Below are 25,850 nucleotides of genomic sequence, written 5' to 3' on the forward strand. Positions count from 1 at the left end.
AAGGAATATTATTCAGCCTTAAAAAAGAAAATTATGACATGCTACAACATGGATGAACCACAAGGACATAGCTAAGTAAAATAAGCTAGTCAGAAAAGGACAAATATTGTTTGATTTCACTTATATGAGGTACTTAGAAAGTGAAATACAGAGGGAGACAGACAGCAGAATGGAGGGTTTTATGGGTTGGTAAGTTGGGGAATGGGAGTTATTTAATGGTATAGAGTTTTCAGTTCTAGGAGATAAATGAGTTTTGGAGATGTGCAGTAAAATTTGCACCACAATATGAATATACTTAAATGTAACTGAATTGTACACTTGAATATGGCTACAATAAATTTTATGTAATGTGCATTTTACATTAAAAATTTAAAAAATACAACATGACAGAAAAAATTAGCTTAAGGCAACTTTATTAAATTTCTTTGTAATCATATTATCTAAGGCATAAGTGATGCATATTTGGCAAGGACACCATTTTTCTTAAGGCCTTTCTTAATCGGACTTTAGTTCAGGAATACATCATATCAGACTGGTGTAAATTTGTGAGAACTTGCTAATGGCATGGTTATTATTCATGATGAATGTATTTTTACCTCACCAAGTCACGATCAAACTCAATCACTGTTTCTGGGGTATGGCTTGGCCAGCGCTGGAGGATACTTGTTTTACTGTGGCCCAGCCAAGTAACGCACGGTGGAGCAGAGGTGGGCTCCTTGCTCTCCTTAGGCTGTGCTCTGAATGATGAGTGCAATGCCTTGGCCGCCTCCAATGCAGGCTGATCCAACGGCGTACTTTCCACCTCGACGCCTGAGAAAGCAAGCACTGGCTGAAATCTACTCTCAGGAATTAATTCAACCAATTAATTAAATGGAATGGATATTAGTCACATTTTCATTACTAATCAGTTCATCTTCCCAGTCTTTTTCTCAATCTTCAAATTCAACTAATAGTTACAATAGAGGAGAGAATTTGGAAAACTGAATATTTTTATTCAAAAATAAACAAGCTGGGCATGGTGGCACATGCTTATAACCCCAGCAACTCAGGAGGCTAAAGCAGGAGGATTATAAGTGCAAGAACAACCTCAGCAAGCTAGTGAGGCCCTATCTCAAAAACAAGAAATAGAAAGGACTGGGGATGTAGTTCAGTGGTAAAGCACCATTAGAGCCAATTTCTGGTACTAAAAATTAAAAACTAAAAAAATAAAAAAATAAACACAAAAAAGTAACACAGAAGAGGGAGACAATCTAGGAGGAGGATGGATTTAGGGCTAGAGGACCAATAACAGACATAACAAGCTTAGACGTGCCATAGGAAAGGAGTGAAAACAGGAGGTAATTTAGATAAATGGAGGAAGTTGAGGAAGAAGTAAGGACTATTCAGTCCCTTTAACTTAGGTGGTTTGAGATTCTTATGTACTTCAAAATAAACGTAATTAATGAAGTTTGTCCGCTTGAAAGAGCAGATAATTTAGAAAGAGTTCAAGTCCCTTTCATTAAAACTAGACTTTTAAATGCCATCTGTTCTTATTCCTCAGTTCTGATATGGTGATCTTGAGAAAATTATTCAAGAATTATTTTTTACATGTAAATCATTCAACTCAGTGAATTATTAAGTGAAATGAGTACCATTTACTCTAACCTAATAGGGAGTTGGAGTGCTTTTTCAGATTCACATGTTCAGTTTCACTTGCAATTTTCCTATTAATAGTGCAAAATGGCCCCCAAATGCACAGGGCCAAAAGGAGGAGTTTTTGTATCAAAACTGGAGAGTATTGAATCCACAAATAGTTTCCCCTGGAGGCCTGGACATGGGTAAAGGGGAAAACTTAGATCAGACCCTAAATGTCAGTTTGCTTAGGGGTTCCTTATCTAGCTCAGTACTTAACTCAATAATTGTTTATTTTTTAAAGTAAGTGGATAATGATACATAATGAGGGTAGGGGGATGGGGGGAGAGAAGAATGGAGGAACTTTAGATTATGTAGAGACGGAAATGAGAGGGGAGGGGGCAGGGGTATGAAAGATGACAGAATGAGATAGACAGCATTACCCTGTGCACATGTATGATTACATGAATGGTATCAATCTACATCGTGTACAGTCATAGAAATGAAATGATGTACCCCATTTGTGTACAATGAATCAAAATGCAGTCTGTAAAAATAAAAAATAATTAAAAAAAAAAGGATTTTTGTTTTACTACTCCAACAGGCAGTAAAATGCTATAAGGACCAGAGCCTTAACATCTGCTCACCAGCACCAGGGAAGGACCAGATGTGCACTGCACCCTCAGTGAACATGCTGAGTGGCTGCACGGTGCACAAAACAAACATGAGGAGAGTTCAGATTCCCAAATGCAGAGCACCAACAGTCAACTGACCCCTCTGGAAGGTCAGGTGTTGGGTATTGCCCCAATAGCTTATTCCTGCTCAAAGTCAGTGCAGGGGATATGAGAAAGAAGAAAGAAAAATGTTGGATTGTTATGAGGAAACCTAAATTCATGCATTTCAACTAAAAACAGTATATCCAAAAAGCAGCAATTTCTAGCAAGTACCTTAATTCATGCACCAGGTGTGAAGTAATTCTTGATCCAGATCCTCCCAATGGGTGACCCAAAGCAATGGCTCCTCCGTTCACATTAGTCTTACTTGGGTCAAGATTCAAACTCTTCTCAACAGCCAAGTACTGGGGAGCAAAAGCTTCATTCACCTTAGAAAAAAATTAACACTGATAAAAATCCTTATTCACAAACTGATTTTTTAGCAAAAGTCCAGTCATATTGAAGCTAACTCTGTTATTTCTTCCTCTTTAAATTATCCCACAATGTTAATGTGAATTTATCCCCATTCTGTGTAAAGAGATTGGGTTTTTAGAGAGATAAGAGAAGACAGTATTCATTAACGTCAGTCGAAATGACCATGTTCAAGGTTATCCAGAAGTATCTTCTTTTATAAGATGTAAGGCTTAAAGATGTAAGGCTCAAAAATGGGTATATTTACTAAACAATACTTTAAATTCCATGCATCCCTTAGAGGAAAGTAATTCTCAGTGATCCTAGAAGGGGACATACACTAGAGGCAGTGAGATGCTGTAGAAAGCTCATATGTTTTATAGCTAGATTGATGGTTCAAGTCTTGGCTACATCATTTATTAGTGTATGACCTTGTACATGTTCTTTACATGTTCTTTAAACTCACAATTTCTCAACAGCAAAATTCAACTATAGTATTATGCCAAGAGTCATGGTCAAGGTTAAACGAAATTAAGAATATAGTAGGTAGTTAGTGGATTACCTGACACATAGAAAGTACTCAGTGGGTGGCTCTGCTATTATTCTCCAGTACTAAGAGACAATCCTTCTAAAAAGAAAGTGACAGAGAACCAAGAATACACTTTCACAGTCTGAGTCACAGAGGGAATGGTTTCTATGTTGAAACGTGGCAGAACTGAAAGGAATCCCATGGTTCCATACTCACCGAGGCTGGCTATGAGAACTGCCTTGTTTCATTCACAGTATTATATTTTTATGACTTTAGAGCAGGAATTTTAGAAAGAAAACTGATTCTGAGAAAGATAACTTTTATAGAGCTGCAATCAAATTTTAGTCTTTTTCTCTTTCCTACTTCTGTGTTCTCCACAATGGTGCCTTGTTTGTCCTTAGAACCAGCATTTTAATATATGTGTATATGTGTATGTATATATATATAAAACACATATGTATATTATGTATTCATCCTGAAGGAGATACCAAAAGATCTAGAATTCATTGTGAAAGTGGGCTTCTGAAGCCAGGGAAAACTATGTCAAGAGTTACGTCCTTGAGTGTCTATATATCTATAAATGATTATGAAGAGCTTTGTAGAGTTGCTATATTTTGATGGTTTTAAAAGCATGAAGTCTAAAGTTAGAAATGTAGTAGTACTTATTTGCTGATACAAATATGATAATTAAGCAGCCCTTAAGACTCTGAACTGTAATCTATTAAGAACAGAAGCAGAGTTTAAGGGTAAACCATTTATTTTTCTAAAACCACAGTTTCCTGGGTGAGATATTGCTACAGAGGAAATCACACATGTGCCTATCCCTTTTCAATATTTGTTATACTAGTTATTTCCCAATGCCAAGCAAAATGAGCTAAATTATCTGATATTTTCAAATACTCCCCAAATGTGGAATGTATATAATCCATCATTAAGTACTTTTCTTCTCTGTCTCTTCTTTTACTTATGCTAAAAGCTTAGGACATCTTTGTTCTAAAATTACCATTAAAAAAGTCATGCTTGGGGCTGGGAATGGTGCAGCTCAGTGGCAGAGCATGTGCTTAGCATGTGTCCATCCCCAGCATCCCACACACAAAAAATCATTCTACTAATAAATTAAAATTGCTATTGACAAAAAATTGATAGGCACATCTCAGATCAAACCACGACTATGGTATAAAAGTCTGAGAAGAACCTCAATTTGGGGGGAAGAGCAAGAAACTTCTAGATTGAGTACTAAATGGTACTTTTCTATTAGGCCAATTCTTTTGCCTGTATATTTTGGCTTTATTATTTAAAATAGGGTAAAGGTTACATTCTCTCCCATCTTCTGCAATTTTCAATCACTGGGCATACTGAAAGTCTAAAAGATGACAGGGTTCTATAAAGTCCTAAGAAGTTTCCAGGAATTTATACTTTGAAGAAGATATCAAGCTGCTCAAATCATTCAAATATAAGCAAAGCATTTTAATCAGGAGGGCAAAGTACCAGCCAAGGCACGTAATGAAGGCAATGCTTGCTTAGAAGTAACCCATCTGAAAAGATTACTAGGACCAAAACAAAAGAGCTATAAAACTAAAGCCAATTATACTATAAAAGTAGGTGGCTTATTCTAAAAACAGAATGCTTACCTCTATCAAATCCATGTCCTTAAGATCCAGTCCTGTTTTCTTCAGTGCTCCATTAATAGCAGGGACAGGGCCTATACAGGAATAAGTTATATAGAATTAAATGTCATCTTATTTATTTCTCAAACTTCTCCTTTATAAAACAAGGAAGAAATAATGTGACAGTTTTTAGCAGCTACAAATCTTGCTACCCTGCCAGCACACATTAACTGATGTGACAGTAAAGAAGCAGAAGTTGGAACCAAGGTGGAAAGGTGTTTGACTATGCAGTCAAGTTGCAGATGACAGACATACATGAAAAATTCTACCATAAACGATTTTAGTATTCCAAACAGCCAAGGAAGTCATATGTGGGATTTACAGTCAGTTATAGACGATGCTTGATCTCAAATGGGCAGGCAAAACGAATGTTCTCCTGGGATCATAAACCATGTGTATTCGTGGTAAGGAAGTGAGCATGGCTACATTCTGAATTTTCAGGCCCACATGGGTAAAAGGCAAGAAATAGCAGCAGGATTTCCACAGGGTTACAGCAGACAGGGATCTCCAGGCACTTCAGGGAGAGATATATGAAGTAAAGAAATGTTTATAACTCTAAAAGAAGGCAGACAATTTAAGGAAATGACCCCTGACTCAAGAAATAGAAATCCTCCCTGATTTCTGAAATACAATTTAGCTCCCAGATTTCTGTGGCTCACCAATGACAGTTTAATATCAGTCATAATTTTTAGGTAAATCATTATTTTTTTTTTAAAGTTAAAAAGTCTGACTAGAGACTTTATCCTTGGAGTGTAAAACTGTCATATATGTCTAACAAGAAAAATATATAGTATGCTTCATTGAATTCATGTGGTCAAACATTTTGTAATGAGTTTTGCAAACATATGTAAGGTAAAATGGAAAATGAATCTTTAAAAGAAAACAGTGCAATCTAAATATAATGCTAACTTACTTTGTTGTCCAGTTTAAACACTCTTTGGACAAGTCAGTTTATTAAGTAGGACCATCTAGCTAATGTTTTCAATTTAAAGCAGCAGTTCTAAGTGGCTACTGATTTAATATGGAATCTAATTTCAGATTCTCTTTGTATGTCCAATGCATGAAAATGAATGGGTAGTAAATAGTAAAGCATCAGTTATCCAGCATGGTCAGGGGACTGTTAGTCAGTTCTACATTACTATAACAAAAAACCTGAGATCATTAACAAATAAAGAGAAAAGGGATGAAGTACCCTTCAGTGGCAAAAGATACAGAGAATGAAAGTTGACATTGCTAAGACGTTGTCTGCATTTCCATGTCTTTAAAGACATCAGGAAGTCTCACTCAATATGCCCCTGCTAACTCAGAATCATTAGTAGGTGGCCAGAGTCTGACCTTTCCCACACCACTCTGGGAAAAATATTCTTCCTAGACCACTCTGTTTATTCACTGGGACTCAGGAAGATCTGGTTTTCTTACAAAGTAAACCTTATTTCTAATCCTGCCTCCAGTCACTCACGGTTGTGTGACTGTGGGCTGCAAGCTTTAATTAAAATATGCTTTTTGCATGGGTTGTTAACCTTTGTCTTTTAAAGCACTGAAATTCTTTCTACAAATGAAGCCCAATACAGATAAAGCTAAAAATTTTTGGGCTGTTTCAGCCCAAAGAGCTTCAAAGTTCTACCCATTGACCTCTATCACTGCCCCTCCAAAGAGTTCCAGGGATTAGTGTCTATAACTGTGCACTTCCTCAGAGCCATTACTGTTCTCTTCAAATCCCCTTTTCCTGGGTCTGCAGCTGTTTTGCAGGGCTAAGGATTACCCCGTTAGGTACCTGCCCAGCTGAGGAACTGGATTATCGAATTAGCCCTGACTAGATGCTTAGAAATCTGCTGATTCAGCTGGGGTGCTTCATCTAGTTGCCTTGTTAATACCACACTACAAGTGACAGATGAGCTTCTAGGTGAAGAAGGCATCTGACATTGTAAGACATGGCATGTATTCCTCTGCTCAAGCTCTGAGGAAAAAAGAAAATCCTTTCGCATTCACTGTACTTTAGAGCAAACATCCTGGCCTAAGAATAGAAGGAAGAAAAACATTTTCTTTGCTCATCTTTCTTTGCTAAAGCTTATCTATAAGAATCCATGAAACGAGGTTAGACTGAAAAACTGTAAAATAACTACTAGTCTAAATAAAATAAATTTGGAGGACCATCAGTTCATGTAGGTACTCAGAAAAACAAACAAAAAACCAAAAAAACCTCTGTGCTCCTGAGCTCCACTCCAGACCTACTGAACAAAATCTTTGGGGATGGGGTTGTTGGTGGACTTCGATGATCACCCAGGGTGGGAAATGTTGCTCTAGATCCTGAAATGCTAAGCACCATACCAATACACAGACGTTTCATTTTTCAAGCTACCTTCTATTTCTAAGAAAAAGCTGTGTTTTACTGATAATGAGTAGCTGAATACTAATAAACTTTTAAGACTATAACAGAAAAAAATCTGACTTTTAGCTGATGTCTAAATATCTTGTCATGCTTGCTGACATAAATTTGAGAGGCAAGTGGTGAAAAATGGCAAGCTATGAACATGCCAGTTTTCTTTTCTAGGAATTCCTAGAGAATGAATGCCTTTCAGTCTTTTCTGAAAGGCATGGTGGTAAATATAGTTGGGTATTGACTTAATCTCAAATTGGCATAGGTGGTATTATCTCAGCAGGAACTGTAGGTCTATATTGAAGGCCTCTGAGATGGAAGGTCAGCAATATCTTATACTCCTTTCATCTTGGGACCCACCTCAAAAACCAAGCAAGTCCAAAAAGTCCAAATATGTAGGAAAATCTTTGGTCCTATAGAGAATCTGAAATCCATACCCTAGGGTAGGCCTTTCCTTGGGGTGTGAGATTATAGGTGGGATAAATCAAAACCTCAGAGCACCAATTCCATTTTTGAAAGTGAGCCACCTAAATGACTTTGTTTCTCCAAAGAAAGATGACAGAAATGATTAAAATTCACAGCATCTGCAGTACCTAGGCATGCAATAAAAAGCTCTTTTACTTCTAATGCAAAATTTTCAAGTCAAGATTATATATGTTTGTAGTGAGTTCCAAATTTCCTTTAGCTAGTACACTGTCAATCTAGATAACTACTTATTAGTCTTCACTTTGCTGATAAGTCAGGGGAGAATTTCTTTGACTTCTTGAGATGATGTGTTTAATTCACAATGAAAAGAGCACTTTAATTAGAGAGACCTAGATTCACATCCTGGTCTCATCACTTACTGATTTGGAACCTTACAACCTCCCTAAGCCTCAATTTTCTTATTCACAAAGTCTCATTGTTTGGAGTTGGGAGTTGGGAAGACTGAGAGTCCTTAGTGACTGTGTAGAACACCCAGGTGTGGTGACATCTCCTGTGAGCGGCCTTCTCTAGTCCACTCCATGATTTTTTCCCATCTCATATTTATTTTATCCTATCAGGACCATACAATTCTCCTCTGTTACTTGGTGTGTGTCAATTTTAGTTATCTCAAATAGATAATAAGTTACAATTGCTGCCCACAGGGAGTCTGCACTGTCTTGGTTTTCCTACTGTGTCCAGGACAGTTCTTCATAAAGATGATTTGTTTAAAAACTAATCACCAATCACCCAGTCGCCACGAGGGGCCTAGGCATGGCTACCTTTTCAGGACTCTTTTTAAAAAAAAAAAAAAAATTTAAATTTTATTTGTTCTAATAAGTTGTATATGACAGTAGAATGCTTTTATACATTTTGACAGATCATACATAAATAGAGTGCAATCTCTCATTTTTCTGATTGTACATACTGCAGGATCACATTGGTCATGCAGTCATACATGTACATGAGGTAATAATGTCTATTTCACTCTACTATTCTTCCATCCCCCATCCCCTTCCCCTCCCTTCACTCTCCTCTACCTAATATAAAGTAACTCTATTCTTCCCTATCCATCTCCTTATTGTGAATAGTTTCTGCATATCAGAAAAAAACATTCTGCCTTTGGTTTTTTGGGTTTGGACTATTTCACTTAGCATGATATTCTTTAACTCCATCCATTTACCAGCAAATGTCAGAATTTCATCCTTCTTTAAAGCTGAGTAATATTCCATTGTGTGTATATATATATTTTCTTTATCCATTCATTGTTGAAGGGCATCTAGGTTGGTTCCATAGTTTAGTTATTGTGAACTGAGCTGCTATAAACATTGATATGGCTGTGTCACTGTAGTATGCTGATTTTAAGTCCTTTGGGTATAAACCTAGGAGTGGGCTAACTGGGTCAAATGGTGGTTCCATTCCAAGTTTTCTGAGGACTCTGCATACTGCTTTCCATAATGGTTTCACCAATTTGCATTCCCACCAGCAATGTTATGAGTGTACCTTTTCCCCCACATCCTTGGCAACATTTATTGTTGCTTGTATTCTTGAAGAACTCAAAAACCTTAACACCAAAAAAACAAATAATCCAATCTATAAATGGGCTAAGGAACTGAACAGACATTTCACAGAAGATATACAACTGATAAACATATGAAAAAATGTTCAACATCTCTAGCAATTAGAGAAATGCAAATCAAAACTACTCTAAGATTTTATCTCACTCCAATCAGCATGAAAATTATTAAGAATACAAGCAAATATTGGTGAGGATGCAGGGCAAAAGGTACTTTCAGGACTCTTGTGTGGCAAAGAAGACCTAGCTCCAGAAATATAAAAGAACCAGTTTGTTCATTACTGACTTACCAATACCCATGATAGAGGGATCACATCCAGATACAAAGTAGCCCACAATTCTTGCCAGTGGTGTGAAGTTATGTTTTTTAACAGCATCTTCACTAGCTATGATAACAGCTCCAGCACCATCAGATACCCCCTTGAAAACAAAAGCAGTAGATTAACTGGTAAAAGAATCAAGTTAATCAAGGTTTAAACTAATGGTGCAGAATTATCAATGGATTAGAATTAGGAATGGGGTTGTACATAGCAAGCAGTGGCATAACTTGGGGCACAACAAGTACCATGGTGGTACTCTGGTGTATTATGGCAATTGTTTTAGGCACAGAATATAACACTAAGTGACAATAGGAAAGAATATCAAGGAAAAGTTATATTTTGTGTTGAACCAAGAAAACACAAATTAACAGATTTTGAACACTATCAGTTTTTTTTTTTTTTTTTGGGGGGGGGGTGCTGGGGATCAAACCCAGGGCCTTGTGCTTGCAAGGCAAGCACTCTACCGACTGAGCTATCTCCCCAGCCCCAAGACTATCAGTTTAAGGCTAGCATGAAAGTTTCTAAAAGACACTTCACGACCATTTTGCAAGGGACATATCAAAAGTGTTCAAGCTTATGGGTGTGTGGTGACACCAACCGATGCATTCCCTGCAGTGACGGTGCCTTCTTTCTTGAACACTGGAGGAAGTTTATGTAACTGCTCCAGGGTCGTTTGGGGTCGGGCATGCTCATCCACTTGCATCGTCTGTTTTCCTTTCCTTGTCTTCACCTCAATTGGTGCCATTTCCTCATTAAAGTAGCCAGCATCATTAGCTGAAAGAGCAGAAAGACTATCATAAGAATGAAAACCAAAACAAGAGGAGAAACAAGAAATCAAACATCTTCAATTTAATTTCTGGCCTACCCTTTGCTCATAATACACTTTAATACAATCCTTTACTACTTACACAACTTGCTTTCCCTGTGGGAGGATTCAACATACTGTCCTGCATCTATGCTGATGCATTTTGCACCTTCTTACAATTATTATTTTCATTTTTTTAAATTGCCTTTCTTTTTTAACGAGGTATTGCTAAACTGTCAGCAGCATTTGTCAGTTATCTATGGGTGTTAATAGCACTAAATGGATTTAACTTCTTTGGGTGAGATAAGAAGTAACTGAAAAGTTGCTAAGTTCTCTATGCCACCAAGTAACCTATGACTGAAATTTAACAGTGAGACAAGCTGAAGAAATCATAGGAGCTATCACATGTACAATTATATATAAGACATCTTACCTACTTTGAACCTCCACTGACTACAGTAATCAATAGTTGCAGAAATAGGGTCAATCAGGAATACTACCACTTTAATTTTGATATCATTTTATAGTTGGCAAAATACTTCCCTTATCTGCCCTTACTTGGTTTCACAATAACTCTATGAGATATATAGGAAAGGTACATATAATTATCTGTTTTACAGATGTGAAATGAATAAATGACTTGACGGACATGAGATAACTTGTCTAGAACTAGACTAACTTGGCAGAACGAGAAATATAACTGATAGTGCCTGACCTCTAGACAAATACTCCTCTACTAGAAATGTATAACTAAAAAACCCACATGAGCTTGCTGGCCTAAGCTCTATTTCGCTTATCCTTCTGAAATGCTAAGATGAACCTTACCCTCACTACTTCAACTATTAACCACTCCTAAAGAAGAGTGTCTGCTTCTGTGTGGGGATATAGCTCAGTTGGTAGAGTGCTTGCCTTGCAAGCACAAGGCCCTGGGTTTGATCTCCAGGACCACAAAAAAAAAAAAAAAAAAAAAGATCTTTTTCAGAAGAGTAACAGATTCCTTCAAACTGCCATATTGATAAGTCAGCTGCAGTTGTGTTCATTTTGGACTGGATCAACAGCAGTGTGTTTCAAAAGGGCACTATAGCTACAGTCTTGGGTTCATCAAGTCTCTGAGTCAGGTGCAATGATTCCCAATTAGGAATGGAGGAGCATAAAATGTTATCCAGTGGTTCTTTATATCACCCCTTCCTCTTGTGATTGTGATATGACTCACGGGAAAGAACATTCTCTCAGTCCTAGCTGCCACAGTGAGCAATTGCCTCTGAAGATGGGTACAATATGCCTCAGCATGGACAAATAGGACCCGTTAGGACAAAATTCACATGTCCAGATAGGGCCGAGGAATAGTACCACCTTTTAAGTAGTATGAATGTATTTCAAAAGAGAAATTTCCTAGTTAATTTTGCAATAGAATATCTGATCATCTAAAATCAAAGGAATAATGAAAAAATATGAGTTTTCAAAGGTATGAATTTTAAGCTAAAATGGTTGTTTTATCTTAAGGAATGAAAATCTTTTCTATAGATACTGATGTTACTCAGTTTTTCTGACCAGCTTTCCACCTCTGCTGTGACTGAAGGGCATATTTGTCACATTCTTCTCTGCTTATTTTATGTTTTGCAGCAAGATTCTCTGCAGTAATTCCCATAGGGAGTTGAACATGTTGATCTGTTAATCCTGCCCACAGAGAATCTTCCATCTATAAAAAGACATTGATAAAATGATTTGTTAAAGCATTATCTTTTGAAAATAATGTTAAAATCTTTAAACTTAAATAATCAACAACTTTAATAAACTTTAATAAAAAAGTAAAATTGGACTTTCCAATAAATATTTGCTATTACCATTCATATTTGTGTCTGTAATATTTTTAATCCAATATTTAAAAAATAATGCCAAAAAATGCAACATCTCACAATATAATGCACACATTCATTCTCCCTCACAGATATTCATTCGGTTTCTAAGTGTGGAGCTCGAAAAAGAGCCCACGGTACTAAGTGTGCAAGGTAAGGAACAGGATGTTGCCCTACAATTGAAAATTAAGTTCTCATGGTTAAAATCTGTAAGAAACTTGACACTGAGTCCTTATTTAATATTGGACTGTAGCCACCTCTGTACACGTCATGAGCACTAAAGGAATGCCTGTGCTCCTGTTTCAGGCCATGCATTCAGTGACAGGTACAAGTGTCTATCAGTAACTGCTAGTCTGAAAAGAGCTTGGGAGAGGAGGCCTTGAGTATCAGAAAGGATTTTTAATTATTATCCAAGTAGTATTATCTGGTAAGTTGTCCCACTTGCTGCCTTGCCACCTTTGAGTTGCTGATGTATCTTTACAAAGGATTTCTCAAGTTTGTTATCTTAAGTTCTGCTAAAACACACATATTTCTAAGTGTTATTCCTTTAAGCTTCTAAAAGGGTCAGGTGAGAAACCAGGCGAACAGTGTAAGTCAATCATTACTACTAGAAAATGCTAAAAATATGTACTTGGCTCTTTCATGTAGGAACAATAGTGATCATTCTTTTTCAATATGATCATTTTTATGTTATAGTTCTCAATGATAGAAGGATCAATTTTTGTTTGGCCGACTTGGGATAGTGTAATTTGTATGCAAAGACAATGTGATGAAGAAGAAATTTATTTGATTGTTCCAGAAACATAACTTCCATAAGTACAGATTTAATTACTCTGATTACTAATCACTTAGTACAGATGAATTTACCATTTGCCTATCTTTTTAATACACTTCTTCCACCTCTCCCATGCCTAGGGCTACACGTTAAGTCTAATTCTATGTGGATTCAAAGGTCAAACTAACAACCAAACTAGGGTTGTGAAATAGTTTGCAAATTTTGAGTCATTCATATCTTGCCAATACCTTACCCCCTGAAAAAAAAATGAACACATCTGGCCAATACTTGATTAAAAAAAATGAATTTCTAAATAGTATTTTCCCTAAAAGTTGTTAAAATTACTCATATAATTTTAAAAATTAAATTTTAAAATAAACACATATTTACTCAAATTATTTACTTTAAATAATTTTAATGGTTCCAACCTTGATATCTGTTCCAAACTTGGTTCCAAACCGAATGTTTCTGACACAGTAGGGAGACTGGCTCATGCTTTCAGTTCCTCCACACAAGACAACTTCCGCATCTTTAACACAGATTTCCTGTTTAAGAGCAGAGAACAAGAATAAAAAGTTCTTTTATTGTACTCAAAGTATGTATTCAGAAGTATAAAGATTTTATAGGGCTGGGGTTGTGGCTCAGTAGTGGAGCACTTGCCTAGCATGTGTGAGGCATTGGGTTCCATCCTCAGCACCACATAAAAATAAATAAATAAAGGTGTTGTGTCCATCTACAACTAAAAAAAAAATTATTTAAAAAGATTTTAGGGCTGGGGATATAGCTAGAGTGCTTGCCTTGCAAGCACAAGGCCCTGGGTTCAATCCCCAGCACTGCAAAAATAAAAAATAAAAAATAAAAAAGATTTTATAAATTAATTGTAATTCTAATCAATAGTTGTGTCCTAGCTTATAGTGTCTCAAAAGCAAATACTTTGAAATAATCGTAAAGCAAATGTTAAAGTATCTATTCCCAAGATAAAGGAAGAAAAACTAATGGACTTCAATAGTTTTGCCTGAGTAACACATCCCACCTGCATTTTGGCTAGGAAGAGTAATTCCTGATAAAAATCTTGAAAATCTGCAGAGATGTTAATATCTGGCATAAATGTATGATAAAGGACAAACCCATTAAAAAGGCAAAAGAAAAATTTACTCTACTAATGGATGCATCTGAAAGATCGGAGTTACAAGAATTGGGTCAATCTAGGGAATCCATAAAAAGGAATTCATTTCATTCTTCCAACTCTTTCCATTGTTTGCATTTCTCAGGAAACAATAAGCCTCTAAGAATGTGATATTTAAAATTAAGAAAACTGGGAGTGCTATTTAAGTTATGTTACTATAGAAACTAACGTGAAAATAATTTATTCATTACAATATCTTTGTGTCTCTTATTCTGTAACTAAAAGACTTTCCACCAATGGTATTATTCAGTTCCTTTGTAATAAAATACATTTTCTGGGGTATTTTAAATTCTTTAACTCTCCCTCTTGCCTTATAGTCTTTATTCAGTATTTCAAAATGCCTCATAGGTAACTCTTTCGAACTTGAGTTCAAATTCTGCCCCTATGACTTAGTAACCTTAATGCTTATAATAATCAGTTTCCTTGCATGATAAAATGGGAATAATAACAGTTCTTGCTTCAAGGATGGTCATAAAGATTAAATGAGAAAGTGAATGTAAATTTCACTGAGTGCCTGGCACACAGCAACCACACAATAAAAATTATAGTCATAATTAGCTTTTTTAAGAAAAAATTGTGGCAAAGTATACATAAAATTTACCATTTTAACCATCTGAGTGTGCAGTTCAGTGATGTTAAATACATTTATACTGCATTGCAACCATTACTACCATATTTCCAGAACTGTTTTCATCTCAGGAAACTGAAACTCCATACCCATTAAACATTAACCTCTCCCTCTTGGGGCCTTCAGCCCCTGGGAACCATCATTCTACCTTTTGTCTTTATGAATCTGACTACCCTAGGTGCCTCATGTAAGTGGAATCATATAGGCTTTGTGATTCTGTGACTGATTTATTCTACTTGAGGGTTCTACTTTGATCATTCTTAAAAATTAATGTGTTTGACAAACTATTTTCTTCTTGTGAATATTTTCCCAGGAAATGTCAAATATTGACCTCTCTTAATAGGCTCTATAAGATAAAAAAGCTAAAGTATTCTACTGAAGTGGAGCATTTCTTCTAATAACTATCAGCATATGTTCAGGAAATTAAATAAAATATTGCCATACCTGACATCCATTCACAATGGACTGGAAGCCAGAGCCACAGAGTCTATTGATAGTAAGAGCTGGGACCTCTTTTGGGACTCCCACTCGAAGACCAACATGTCTCGCCAGGTATGCAGCATCTGAAGAACTCTAGACCAGAAAGAGGGACAAGAAAAAGAATTTCCTCTATAAATCCAGGCCTTAAAAACAAGCACAACAGACTTGGAAATGTTGGCAAACTACCAAAATGATGAACTATAGGATAGGGCATAAGGCATAGAGGTATAGCATATTTCATATAATATTTGTATGATTTGAATAAATACTATAATTTGGTCAATTGTTTTTTTCCATTTTTATAGTGGTAAAATATATGTAAAATTGGCCATCTTCACCATTTTTAAGCAAGCAGTTCAGTGGTATTAAAAATATTTGGAATGCTATGCTATCACTGTCAACTGGTTTTTAAACATGCTGAGGATGTTTGCTACTTAAAGAAATTCTCGTATTAAGTCCTCAATATAAGAGGAAAATTTTGACAGTGAGAGCTGCTTAAAAAAATGGAATAGAGGCCCAGGGTTGTACAGTTCTGTGGTGAAGTGCTTGCCTAGCATGCACAAAGCCCTGGGTTTGGTCCCCAGAACCATAAAAGCAAAACGAAAAAAAGAAAAATGGAATAGGCTTTCTGAAACAATAGAGGAAGTATCCAGAATAAGGTTCTCAACCTTGCTACTGGCTGTAATAACCCCAGGAGCTTTACTAACATACTTGTGCTGAAGCCTCTGACCAAACCAACTAAATCAGAAAGGCTAGAGGTGATATTCTTTTGCCAAGGTTTGTCTGTTTTGTAATTATATCTCTTATAATACCAGATTGGTAGTGTCCAGATTGGTAAAAATAGGTGCTTTAGAAAATACAAGCCCTAATTTGAGATAATAAAAAGAATATCAGGCTAGGAGTTAGGAGAAACAGACTGGAATCCAGACTCTACCATTCCTTGGCAGTGTGAACTGTGGTTTATCTAACACTCAAATTCCACATTTGTGCAGAATCATGTGCGAATGGTTAGATTAGGTTCTTTATCATCAAGAACTTTAAACACCTCTCAAAATAGTATGGACATAAATAGGCAAGTTCAAAATATAGTAGATCCTCACTATTTAAAGATTCCATATTTGAAAATTCACCAAATCGTTAAAATTTATAACATAACCCCAAATGAGTGCTTGCAGCATTTTTGCAGTTAAACATGTGCAGAGTGGTAAAAAATTTTGAGTTTAGATACACACCTTTCCAGTTGAGGTTGAACCCAGTGATATTCTCTGCCTTCTTGTTTTAGCTTTCATACTCTAAACACATGTTCTTCCTGTAGTCTACTTAATGCCATGTTGTTTGCATTTTTGTGATTTTTGTTGGTGAATTCGTGTTTAAAATGGCCGTCAAGCACAATGCTGAAGTGCTGTCTAGTATTTCTGAAGCTCAAGAAGGCAGTGAAGTGCCTCATGGAAAACATATATATATATTATAAAAACTACACTAAGGCATGAGTTGTGCTGTTGGTTATGAGTTTAATGTTAATCAATAAATAATATAAATTAAATGAGATGTCTTGAAACAGAAACATACATAAAACAAAGTCATGTATTGAGTGGTTAATGAAAATGTGACCAGAGGCATACAGGAACATGACCTGTATTTCCTCTGGGAGCAAAGATTTAGTAGAACTAAGCTCCTGATCTAGGCCCCAGCAGATCAGACCAAACCAGAATGGGGTCACTTGTGCTGAACTTTTGAATAGGCCAGTTTTTCCAAAACAGGAGATTCTAGTCGACCTGAGTCAATGTAATAAGGATATCCCCTCTATTTTAACCCTAGAAGGAAAGTAACATTGAAATAATATCTTTTTGTTTTGCTTTTGTTTTCTTCAGTCCTTTTCTGCTTATAAAGCCAAACTCTTATGCTTAGCTCATTGAAACACTTGTTCATTTTAAAGAATAAGGTGTTGTGCAATCCTTGAGTTGAAAACAGAAGTAAATTAGATCTTTAAATCTGTTGTAATTTTGTTTTTTGGACAGCATTTGCTAATTCAGTGTTAATGGTGTCTGTATAACATAACTATTGTGAATAACAAAAAATCAACTGTGCCATGTTGCACAGCCACATGGCAACAAATTAGATAACTTAAACGAAAGGGACAGATTCCTAGAGACATAAACTACAGAAATTGACTCAAGAAGAAACAGGCAATCTGAGTAAACAAATGAAGAGTTTAAATTAGTAATCAATAAACTATCCCAAAGATATTCCAGAATGGCTTCACCAAAGAATTCTATCAAACATTTAAAGAAGAATTAATACCAATTATTGACAAATCTTCGTAGAAATAGAACACTGGATATCTCTCCAATTCATTGTATGAGGTCAATTATCCTGATACCAAAACTAGAGAAAGGTATCACAAGAAAACTACTGATCAGTGTTTTTTATGAATATGGAAATAAAAATCCTTAACAAAATACTAGTAAACTGAATTCAGCAATGAATTAAAAAAACTATACACCATGACCAATTTGGGCGTATTTCAGGAACACAGATTGGCTCAACATCTGAAAATAATTAATGTATCAATCATATTAACAGAACAAAAAAATGTAACTTGTATGATCAGCTCAGTCAATATGAAGAAAAAAAAATTTGACAAAATCCAATATCTTCACCAAACTAGGATCAGAAGGGAATTTTCTTTTTTTGAGTGTTTTTTTGGGGGAATTTTCTTAATTTGAGAAAGGTCATATATAAAAACCCCACAGCTATTATGATATTTACTCTGACAACATACTGTATGCTATTCCCTGAGATCAGGAATAAGACAAATATAAGTCACTTTCTGTCATTTATATTCAATCCTGGAGATTCTAACAAGGACAATTAGGTAATAAAAAAGAATTCAGATTGCATTTCACTGCTTCCTAAGAAAAAAGCAAAACTCATTTATTCTAAATGACATCTAGTAGTAATATTCAATTCTATTAGAAAAATAGCTTGTGGTACTTGTCAAATGTTATTTGATACCTATTCCTCTCTCTTCTATCCACAAAAGCCTACCCCCAAATACTTGTCCATTAAACACTTAACACCCTTACCAGGAAACTATCTCAGCCTGTCAGGAAATTTAGTGCAAAAAAGTCTGCCTTTAGGAACAGAGGCATGAATATGATGAAACTGATACTACTTATAATGACTTTGTTGTAAAGTTTGAAAGAAAGTGTGGAGGAAAACAGAAGGATTTTAGAAAGAATATATTTCTTTTGAAATAAATTCTAGGAAAAACAAAAACCAAAAGTATTCTATTTCTATTTGATCTGTTTGAATGCCTTCTTAGATCCGAAGTAAAATTTCCAAAAAACAAAACAACAAAACAAAAAACAGTGGAAAAAAGCACTAATATCAAGTATTCTTCATGAAAATATTTTAGGATCAAGAAAAATAACTGAAAAAGATAAAATGTCACTGTTTTTTTGGGATGTGAAGATACACAATGGCAGGGTGGAGAGAATGAGTTCATCATGATGTCATACTGAAATTATTTTAGGACATGATCAAAGAAAGCAAATGAAGTGAATACTTCTCCTGCCCTACTAACCTGCATGACATTGCCTACAATGACACTGTCAACAGTTTCAGGTGGGACTTTGCCAGCAGACAGGGCAGCCTTGGCAGCAAACTCAGTCAAGTCTGTAGCAGTGAAATCTTTCAGAAGACCTCCATAAGCTCCAAAGGGTGTTCGCTTAGCAGCAACGATAAACACACCTAATGCAATGAGAAGAGATTTGTAAACAACCACAGAATAGTGTCCTTAACATGTGTTAAATAATCTTACTGTGAATACTTATGCTATAGAACAATATTCAATTAAGTAATCATAATGATTTGGATTTGAGATGTCCCCCTAAAGCTCCTGTGTTAATGCAGCAATGTTCAGAGGTGAAGTGATTGGACTGTAAGAGCTGTAACCCAATCAGGCTATCCTAGTTTGAATGGATTTACTGGGTAGTAACTGTGGGCACTTTCAAGGTCATAAGTATTAGTTTGGTGCATTAGAAAGTGTTTTGTTCTGGCAGTTGGTTATTCTGTGCCACTATGGCTTCCTGAATCTTTGCAGATGTCTTCTAATCCTCCTTCCTCCATAGTCGGCCTATTTTTACATTGGTATTTTCTTCATTTTGTGTTACCCTTTGCATGCTTTCTTCCTAATTTCAATAGTTCTGTTTCTGGTTGTGATCTAATATGCTCCCATTTGACCAACTCTCCCACAGATAACAATGAAAGCCTCCAGGCAATATAAAAGAACAATTACCTGAAATTCTCAGAAATGAATACAACTAGGCAGATAAGGAGAAAAGTGGACAGGAAAAAGTATAGCATGAAAGTCCAATTTTATTTATAGAAATAACTGGAAGGCTAGTAGTCCAGGCTGCATGGAATAACTAGAGCTCAGGAACTCACAGTCACACTGACTTGAAAAAATGGAGAACAAAGTTCATGGCAACCACAGCTGCTGGAAAATGACAGAGAATCTGGGAGAGAAGCACCACAGAGAAGGAGTTCTAATTTTATATAAATGTTGCCCCAGTATCCAGATGAGACCTTAACTATGCACATGCCGGTTAAAAACACTGAGTTGCTGCCTGCTAAAGAGCTGCCTGCAAAAAAATAAATAGCCAACCAATCAGTAAGTGAATATTTTTCAAAGGAACAAAAATCCAATCTCCATAATGTTTTACCTGCTTCATTTGTAATACAATTAAAAGTGAATCCATATGTGAAGGAAATGTGGCTTTCAATAAAAAAGGACAATCAACAGAGACCAACTCACAGAAGACGCAGATGGTGGAATTAGCAGACAAGGATTTTAAAACAAAAATTATAACTACACTTAAGTATGTAAAGAAAAATGTAACTCATAATGAAATACAGGACATTTCAGCAAAGATAAAGAAATTATGGAAAAAAATTCTAAAACTTGAAACACCTAAAATTTAAAATTCACTGAATGAGTTTAATGGAACAGAAATGAAAAAAGCAAGATTCAATGACTTTGAAGATTGATAAATAGAAATGATCTAATCTGAAGAGCAGGAAAAAAAAGGAACAATTGGAAAATAAAACAAAAGAACGCATAGAAGAACCACACTGACAAAGAAGTAAAGGTAATTCAGTGGAGAAAGAATAGTCTTTCTAAAAAATGGTGCTGGAAAACTGGACACCTACATTTTAAAATATGAATCCAGACACAGACTTTATGTTCTTTCACAAAAATTAAAAATGAATCACAGACTTAAATACAAAATGCAATACTATAACTCCTAGAAGATAATATAGTGTAAAAAATCTATGTGACTTTGGATTTAATAACTTTTTAGATATAATACCCAAAGCACAATCCATGAAAGGAATTTTGTTAAGTTGGACTTAATTAAAATTAAAAATGTCTGCTTTTAAAAAGATACTGTTAAGAAAATAAAAATACAAGTCACAGACTAGGTGAAAATATTTACGAAAACTTATCTGGCAAAGGACTAGTATCCACAATCTATAAAGAGCTCCTAAAGTTCAACAGTAACAAACCAAACTCAATTTAAAAATGGGCAAAGGATCTGAACAGGTTATCTCATCAAAGAAGACTGCAGATGGTAAACAGCCATATGAAAACATGCTCAACATCATTTTATTAGGGAATTGCCCAATTAAAACATGAAGATACAATGTACAACTATTAGGATGGCTAAAATCCAAAATACTGTCATCATCAAATACTGGAGAGACTGTGGGGCAACAGAAATTCATTCACTCCTGGTGGAAACGCAAAAGAGTACAGCCACTTTGGAAGACACTTTGGTACTTTTTTACAAAATTAAACATACTCTTAACCATATGATTCAGCAATTGTATTTCTTTGTATTTACCCAGAAAACCTACACACAAATGCTTGTTAATAATTGCCAAAACTTGGAAGTAACTAAGATGTCCTTCAGTAGATGAATAAACTGTGGTACACATGATGGAATATTATGCAGTGATAAAAAGAAATGAGGAATCAAACCACAAAAAAAGAAGGAATCTTAAATGCATATTGCTAAGAGATGGATGCCAATCTGGAAAGGCCACAGAGTATATGATTCTTACTATATAATATCTGGAAAAGACAAAAGTTATGGAGACAATAAAAAGATGTGTTTGCAGGGGTTCAGAGGCAGGGATGAATAGGTAAACCACATAGGATTTTTAAGGCTGTGAAATTACTTTGCATGATGCTGTAAAGTTGATACATATCATTTATATATCTGTCAAAAATACATAAAAATGTATAACACAAAGAGGAAACCTTAATATAAACTGTAAACTTTTATTAGTAAAGATGTGTCATATTAGTTCAGCAATTGTAACAATTGTACCACATTAATGACAAATGCTATTAATGGGGAAGAATCTATGATGGTGTGAGGGACACAAGGAAATACTCTGTACTTTTTGCTCAGGTTTTCTATAAACTTAAAATTGCTTTAGAAAGTTTGTTAATTTCAAAAAATCAGAAAAAAACATGGGTAGATATTTAAGAACTGACAGAAGTTATGGTGTCATAGGAGGAAGAGTGAATAGGTACAAAAATATGTGAAGGAATAATAAATGAAAATGTGATAAAAGACATGAATATGTAGATGTAAGCTTAGTAAGCCCCAAACAGAATAAATATGCCACACACATCACCTCCCATCCCACTCTGGCACGTTATTGTTATACTTCTAAAATTCAAGGATAACAAAACTCTTAAAAGCATTCAGAAAAAGACATTTGCATATAGGAAAAATGATCTGAATGACCAGAGATAACTTCTCAGAAACAATAGAGGTTAATTCATGTTTCTCTGCAAAGTTCCTTTCACAGGATTCTCTCTCATACTTCATAATCCAAGAAAGTATTTGTGATGAGCAGTGCTAGCAGCAAAAGAGGCAATACTACAAAAGAAAAAGTGTGGGCAGAAAATATAACAAGAACTTTATTTTTACCATATCATTGCTCCTTACTTGATGCTCCCAGGCTATAAGGTTAGCTCAAGTGAGGCCTTAACTGAATACAATTATTTTGAAAGGGGAAAATCAATAAAAATTTCATTTCCTTTTAAATCTTTAAATATATTTATTATAAACCTTTAAACCTTTTAAATATATTTATTATAAACCTTTAAATAAAAATTTCAAAGATAATTTTAGATGTTCAGATACAAAGACAATTTAAAAATTTTCTTTCTTCTTATTTCATAAGGCATTTTAAAACTACGTCAATATTTATTTGACCTGATGCCAAATTTATATGGTTATCAAAAGATTTAAACGTAACAATCTTTAATAACAAACTAAACTTTTGTTGATGTTTCCTTTTAAAGGCTCTGAAAATTCAGATACTAAAGATTTTAAAAACTTAAAGACAGTGAAGAGACATTAGAGAGCAGTGGGTCAACAACTCTAAGAAAGGGCCTGTCAAGGTGTGCTGCTGATCTGACAGCACCAGAAAAGCACCAGGAGCAAAACCTCTGCCATCTTTCCATGGACACTGTAAGAAAATATTTACTCATTCCATTAGAGCAACCAGAGACTATGCGGACATTAAAAGGTTTAAACATCACAATCTTTAATGCCAAACTAAAATCTTGCTTATTTTTTGTTTGCTTTCAAAAGCTCTGAAAATTCAGATACTAAAGATTTCTAAACTTAAAGACAGTGAAGAGACATTAGAGTAGTGAGTCAAAAACTCCAATAAAGGGCCTGCAAGGTGTGCTGATTTGATAGCACAGGAAAAGCACCAGGAGCAGAGCAAGAACTCTGCCAAGCTTTCCATGAACATCATAAGTAAATATTCATTTCATTGAACTCACTTTATTACTCATTTCACAGACAACAACTAGGGCAAATTAAGGAAAACTGCTGTGGCATCCATTTCTGTTTCAGGAGTATAGTAATTTCATAGCCCTGCCTGCTTGCCTTGAGGGCCGACATGAACTACCCAACAAAGCTTATGAGCAGTTGGACTAGTATTTGTTGGGTGAAAACCTTCCGTCAAATGCTGGATGGGTGCTAACAAAAATTGGGGGGAAGAGGGGTTGGTTCTTCTTGTTCACTAAAATCAAATCAGTTAATGGATAGTCTTTACCAACGTTAATGATGCTCCCATTCAAACGTATCCTTTTTCTTACAAATCAGGCATGTGCTCTTCTTACCACTAGTCCTGCAAGTATTTGGTATGGAACTTAAAAGCCTTGTCTTTGACGTGTTCTATCCTGTAACAGTCACTACTGGGAAGTTCAAGGTGTGTTCTAATTACAGCCAATAACTACCTGTGTTATTGCAGATAAGTCAATTTGCCCTTTGGGACATTAGTGTCCTTGTCCATAAAATTTAAAAAGTGGGAAAAAATATGACCAATAGGTCTAACACTATATAGAAAACTATCACAAATTTTATAAACTTTATATTTTCCCAATACAGGTTTTGAAGTACAATTTTTTTTTTTTAATCTGGTTCACTGTTTTCATCAAATTTTCAAAGGGGTCTGTACTATAAGAAAAGGGTAATAAAAACTGATAAAATAGTAAAATGAGAAACCAATAAAAATATTACTTCCTTTTTAAAAGGAAAGCACATTTATTACAAGGCAGCTTTTAAATGAATTGGGTTTTCTGAATAAGTCTAAAACGACCTGTAGCTTTATTAAGTAAATGTAGTAAGTTCTGAGTTGAAAGGGGCACTGGCATTTCCACTCAGGAGTTTCACAGGCATCAAAAACTTCTTTGCCTAAAACTGAATCACAATTTCCTTTCCAAAATCTATTTCCCCCATTTTCCTAACTCCACAAGTGGTATCATCATAATCAAGTTCCTCAAGCAGATACCTTTAGTCATTCTTGACACTGCCTTCTCATTTACTGGCCAGAGCCAGACTATCACCACTTTCTACCAAAAAATCCCTTTTACCTTTCCCCAATTCCATGGCCCACTACAAAGTCATCACTACTTGGTGCCTGGACCTCTGCAACAGATCCTTAAGTGACCCCCTTATTGTAACAGAAGCAGCCTTACAGTTGTGGGGAAACTGGGGGCAGAGTAGAAATCAGACGCTATGACTTCTTGCTTCAAATACTGTATTGCCTCCCACTGGATTTACAAAACCACACCTTTCTTCACAGATCTCACAGGTCCCTGGACCAACAAAATGCCTGGTTCTTAGATCCTGTCAAGGCTTTTCCTGTTCTCCATCCGTCTTCTACCTGAATGTTCTTCAACTGACACACCTTTAAAATTCCACAGACTGTGATCGCTTGTTACAAAAAAGGATTTTACATGATTTTTTAAAAAAAGGTTATGGACTGGATGCCTGCACTTGCCTGTAGTCACTCAAACTAAAAGGAATGGAAAAGGGACTAAGGCAGGTCTTCACACAGACGACCAACAAGCACTTAGGGTTATCAGGCCACTGGAGTGGAAATTCCCTGGCAACTCCTAAGGAACATCGATTCCCCGTCCACGCGCGACCAGAACCGGGCAGCAGGGCGCCTATGGCACCTGCTCTACTCCAGACCGCCTGGGGCTTAGGCCACCGCCTCGTTCTTCCCAAGAGTTGAGCTCCAACCTGCAAGTCACTCCCCGAGAAGTGACCTCCAAAATCTGGAACAAGTCAACCTTGGCCTCCACTCAGTCCAGTGGAAACTGCACCGAAACCGTTGTCGCCGGTGCCTTACACGCGTTTTCTCGTTTAGCAATCTCAAGTCCCCACACAGCAGAAGACTGGAGGAACTGCACCCGACGACCCCTGACTGTCCACCGGGCCCGGAAGCGAGGCCCGCCTGGTGGGCGGCAGATCCCAAGGGGCGAGGACAGGAGGGTCCGCGCTCACCTCGGAGCAGGGCCATGGCTGCACGTCGGTCCCGGCGGCGGAAGGTTCTAGTGGCGGCGAGCCCATGGATGGAGCGCCCTGCCCGCCAGGCCCCGCCCCCGACCTTTCGCCTACTTCCCGCCGGCTCCGCGCCCCCAGGCTCGCCCTCGCCCGCTACGCCTATCTAGTCGCCAGCGCCCGGCGGCCCTCCCGTGGGAACCAAAGGTGCCACCGTCTCCCCGGGCCGGAAGGCGCGTGCCTGGGTGCGAACATTTTCCTCGCGTTCTTGTTTTACAGGCTTTCCTACTGTGTTTCCTCATCGAGGGCCCTTCTCTTGACATCCCATTCATCTGTCCTTGGCCTACAACCCCTGGTCCCTAGGTCCCCGCCCCCGCGGAGACTTCGGGAGGCAAGCACGTGACAGCTGGCCAGGGGACAGGCCGGAAATTCGGTGTGGGGGGAGGTGGCTTCCGGCGGCGCAGCGGGATTGGCTGGGCCTGCGGCTGCGCAGACCCTGGGGCTGAGGCCTAGGTCGCCCAGCCCAGCACGGAGCGGGCCTGGGCGAGCGGCAGCGGCACCTGGCCT

The 25,850-nt window shown here is 36.7% G+C and overlaps 1 protein-coding gene across 2 annotated transcripts; it reads right to left on the reverse strand.

The window, feature by feature from the left end:
- Nucleotides 1–396: 396 nt before the first annotated feature.
- On the reverse strand, nt 397–25,600 carry Acaa2 (acetyl-CoA acyltransferase 2). Of its 2 annotated transcripts, none has more exons than XM_047526937.1 (10): nt 25,525–25,600; nt 18,983–19,149; nt 15,361–15,489; nt 13,531–13,647; nt 12,023–12,170; nt 10,265–10,440; nt 9,637–9,766; nt 4,896–4,966; nt 2,559–2,713; nt 397–810 (listed from the first exon to the last, which is right to left on the reverse strand). In XM_047526937.1, exons 1-10 carry the CDS (start codon nt 25,583–25,585, stop codon nt 726–728), a joined length of 1,239 nt encoding a protein of 412 aa, XP_047382893.1. In that variant the 5' UTR covers nt 25,586–25,600; the 3' UTR covers nt 397–725. The 2 variants fall into 2 exon arrangements, with proteins under 2 accessions (XP_047382893.1, XP_047382894.1); XM_047526938.1 differs by lacking the exon at nt 25,525–25,600 and adding an exon at nt 25,287–25,440.
- Between the last annotated feature and the right edge of the window lie 250 nt (nt 25,601–25,850).

Source organism: Sciurus carolinensis, chromosome 15 (genome assembly GCF_902686445.1).
Source record: "Sciurus carolinensis chromosome 15, mSciCar1.2, whole genome shotgun sequence".
Classification (NCBI taxonomy): domain Eukaryota; kingdom Metazoa; phylum Chordata; class Mammalia; order Rodentia; family Sciuridae; genus Sciurus; species Sciurus carolinensis.

What these genes read in the sequence shown, in the direction of transcription:
- Acaa2 (XM_047526937.1), bottom strand. Translation starts at nt 25,585, where the DNA reads ATGAGGAAACACAGTAGGAAAGCCTGTAAAACAAGAACGCGAGGAAAA. An exon ending in TTGTAGGCAATGTCATGCAG is followed by an intron (nt 15,490 to 18,982) that starts GTTAGTAGGGCA and finishes TTTCTGGTCTAG; the next exon opens with AGTTCTTCAGATGCTGCATA. An exon ending in ACAGCAGAGGTGGAAAGCTG is followed by an intron (nt 10,441 to 12,022) that starts GTCAGAAAAACT and finishes CTGCTCTTTCAG; the next exon opens with CTAATGATGCTGGCTACTTT.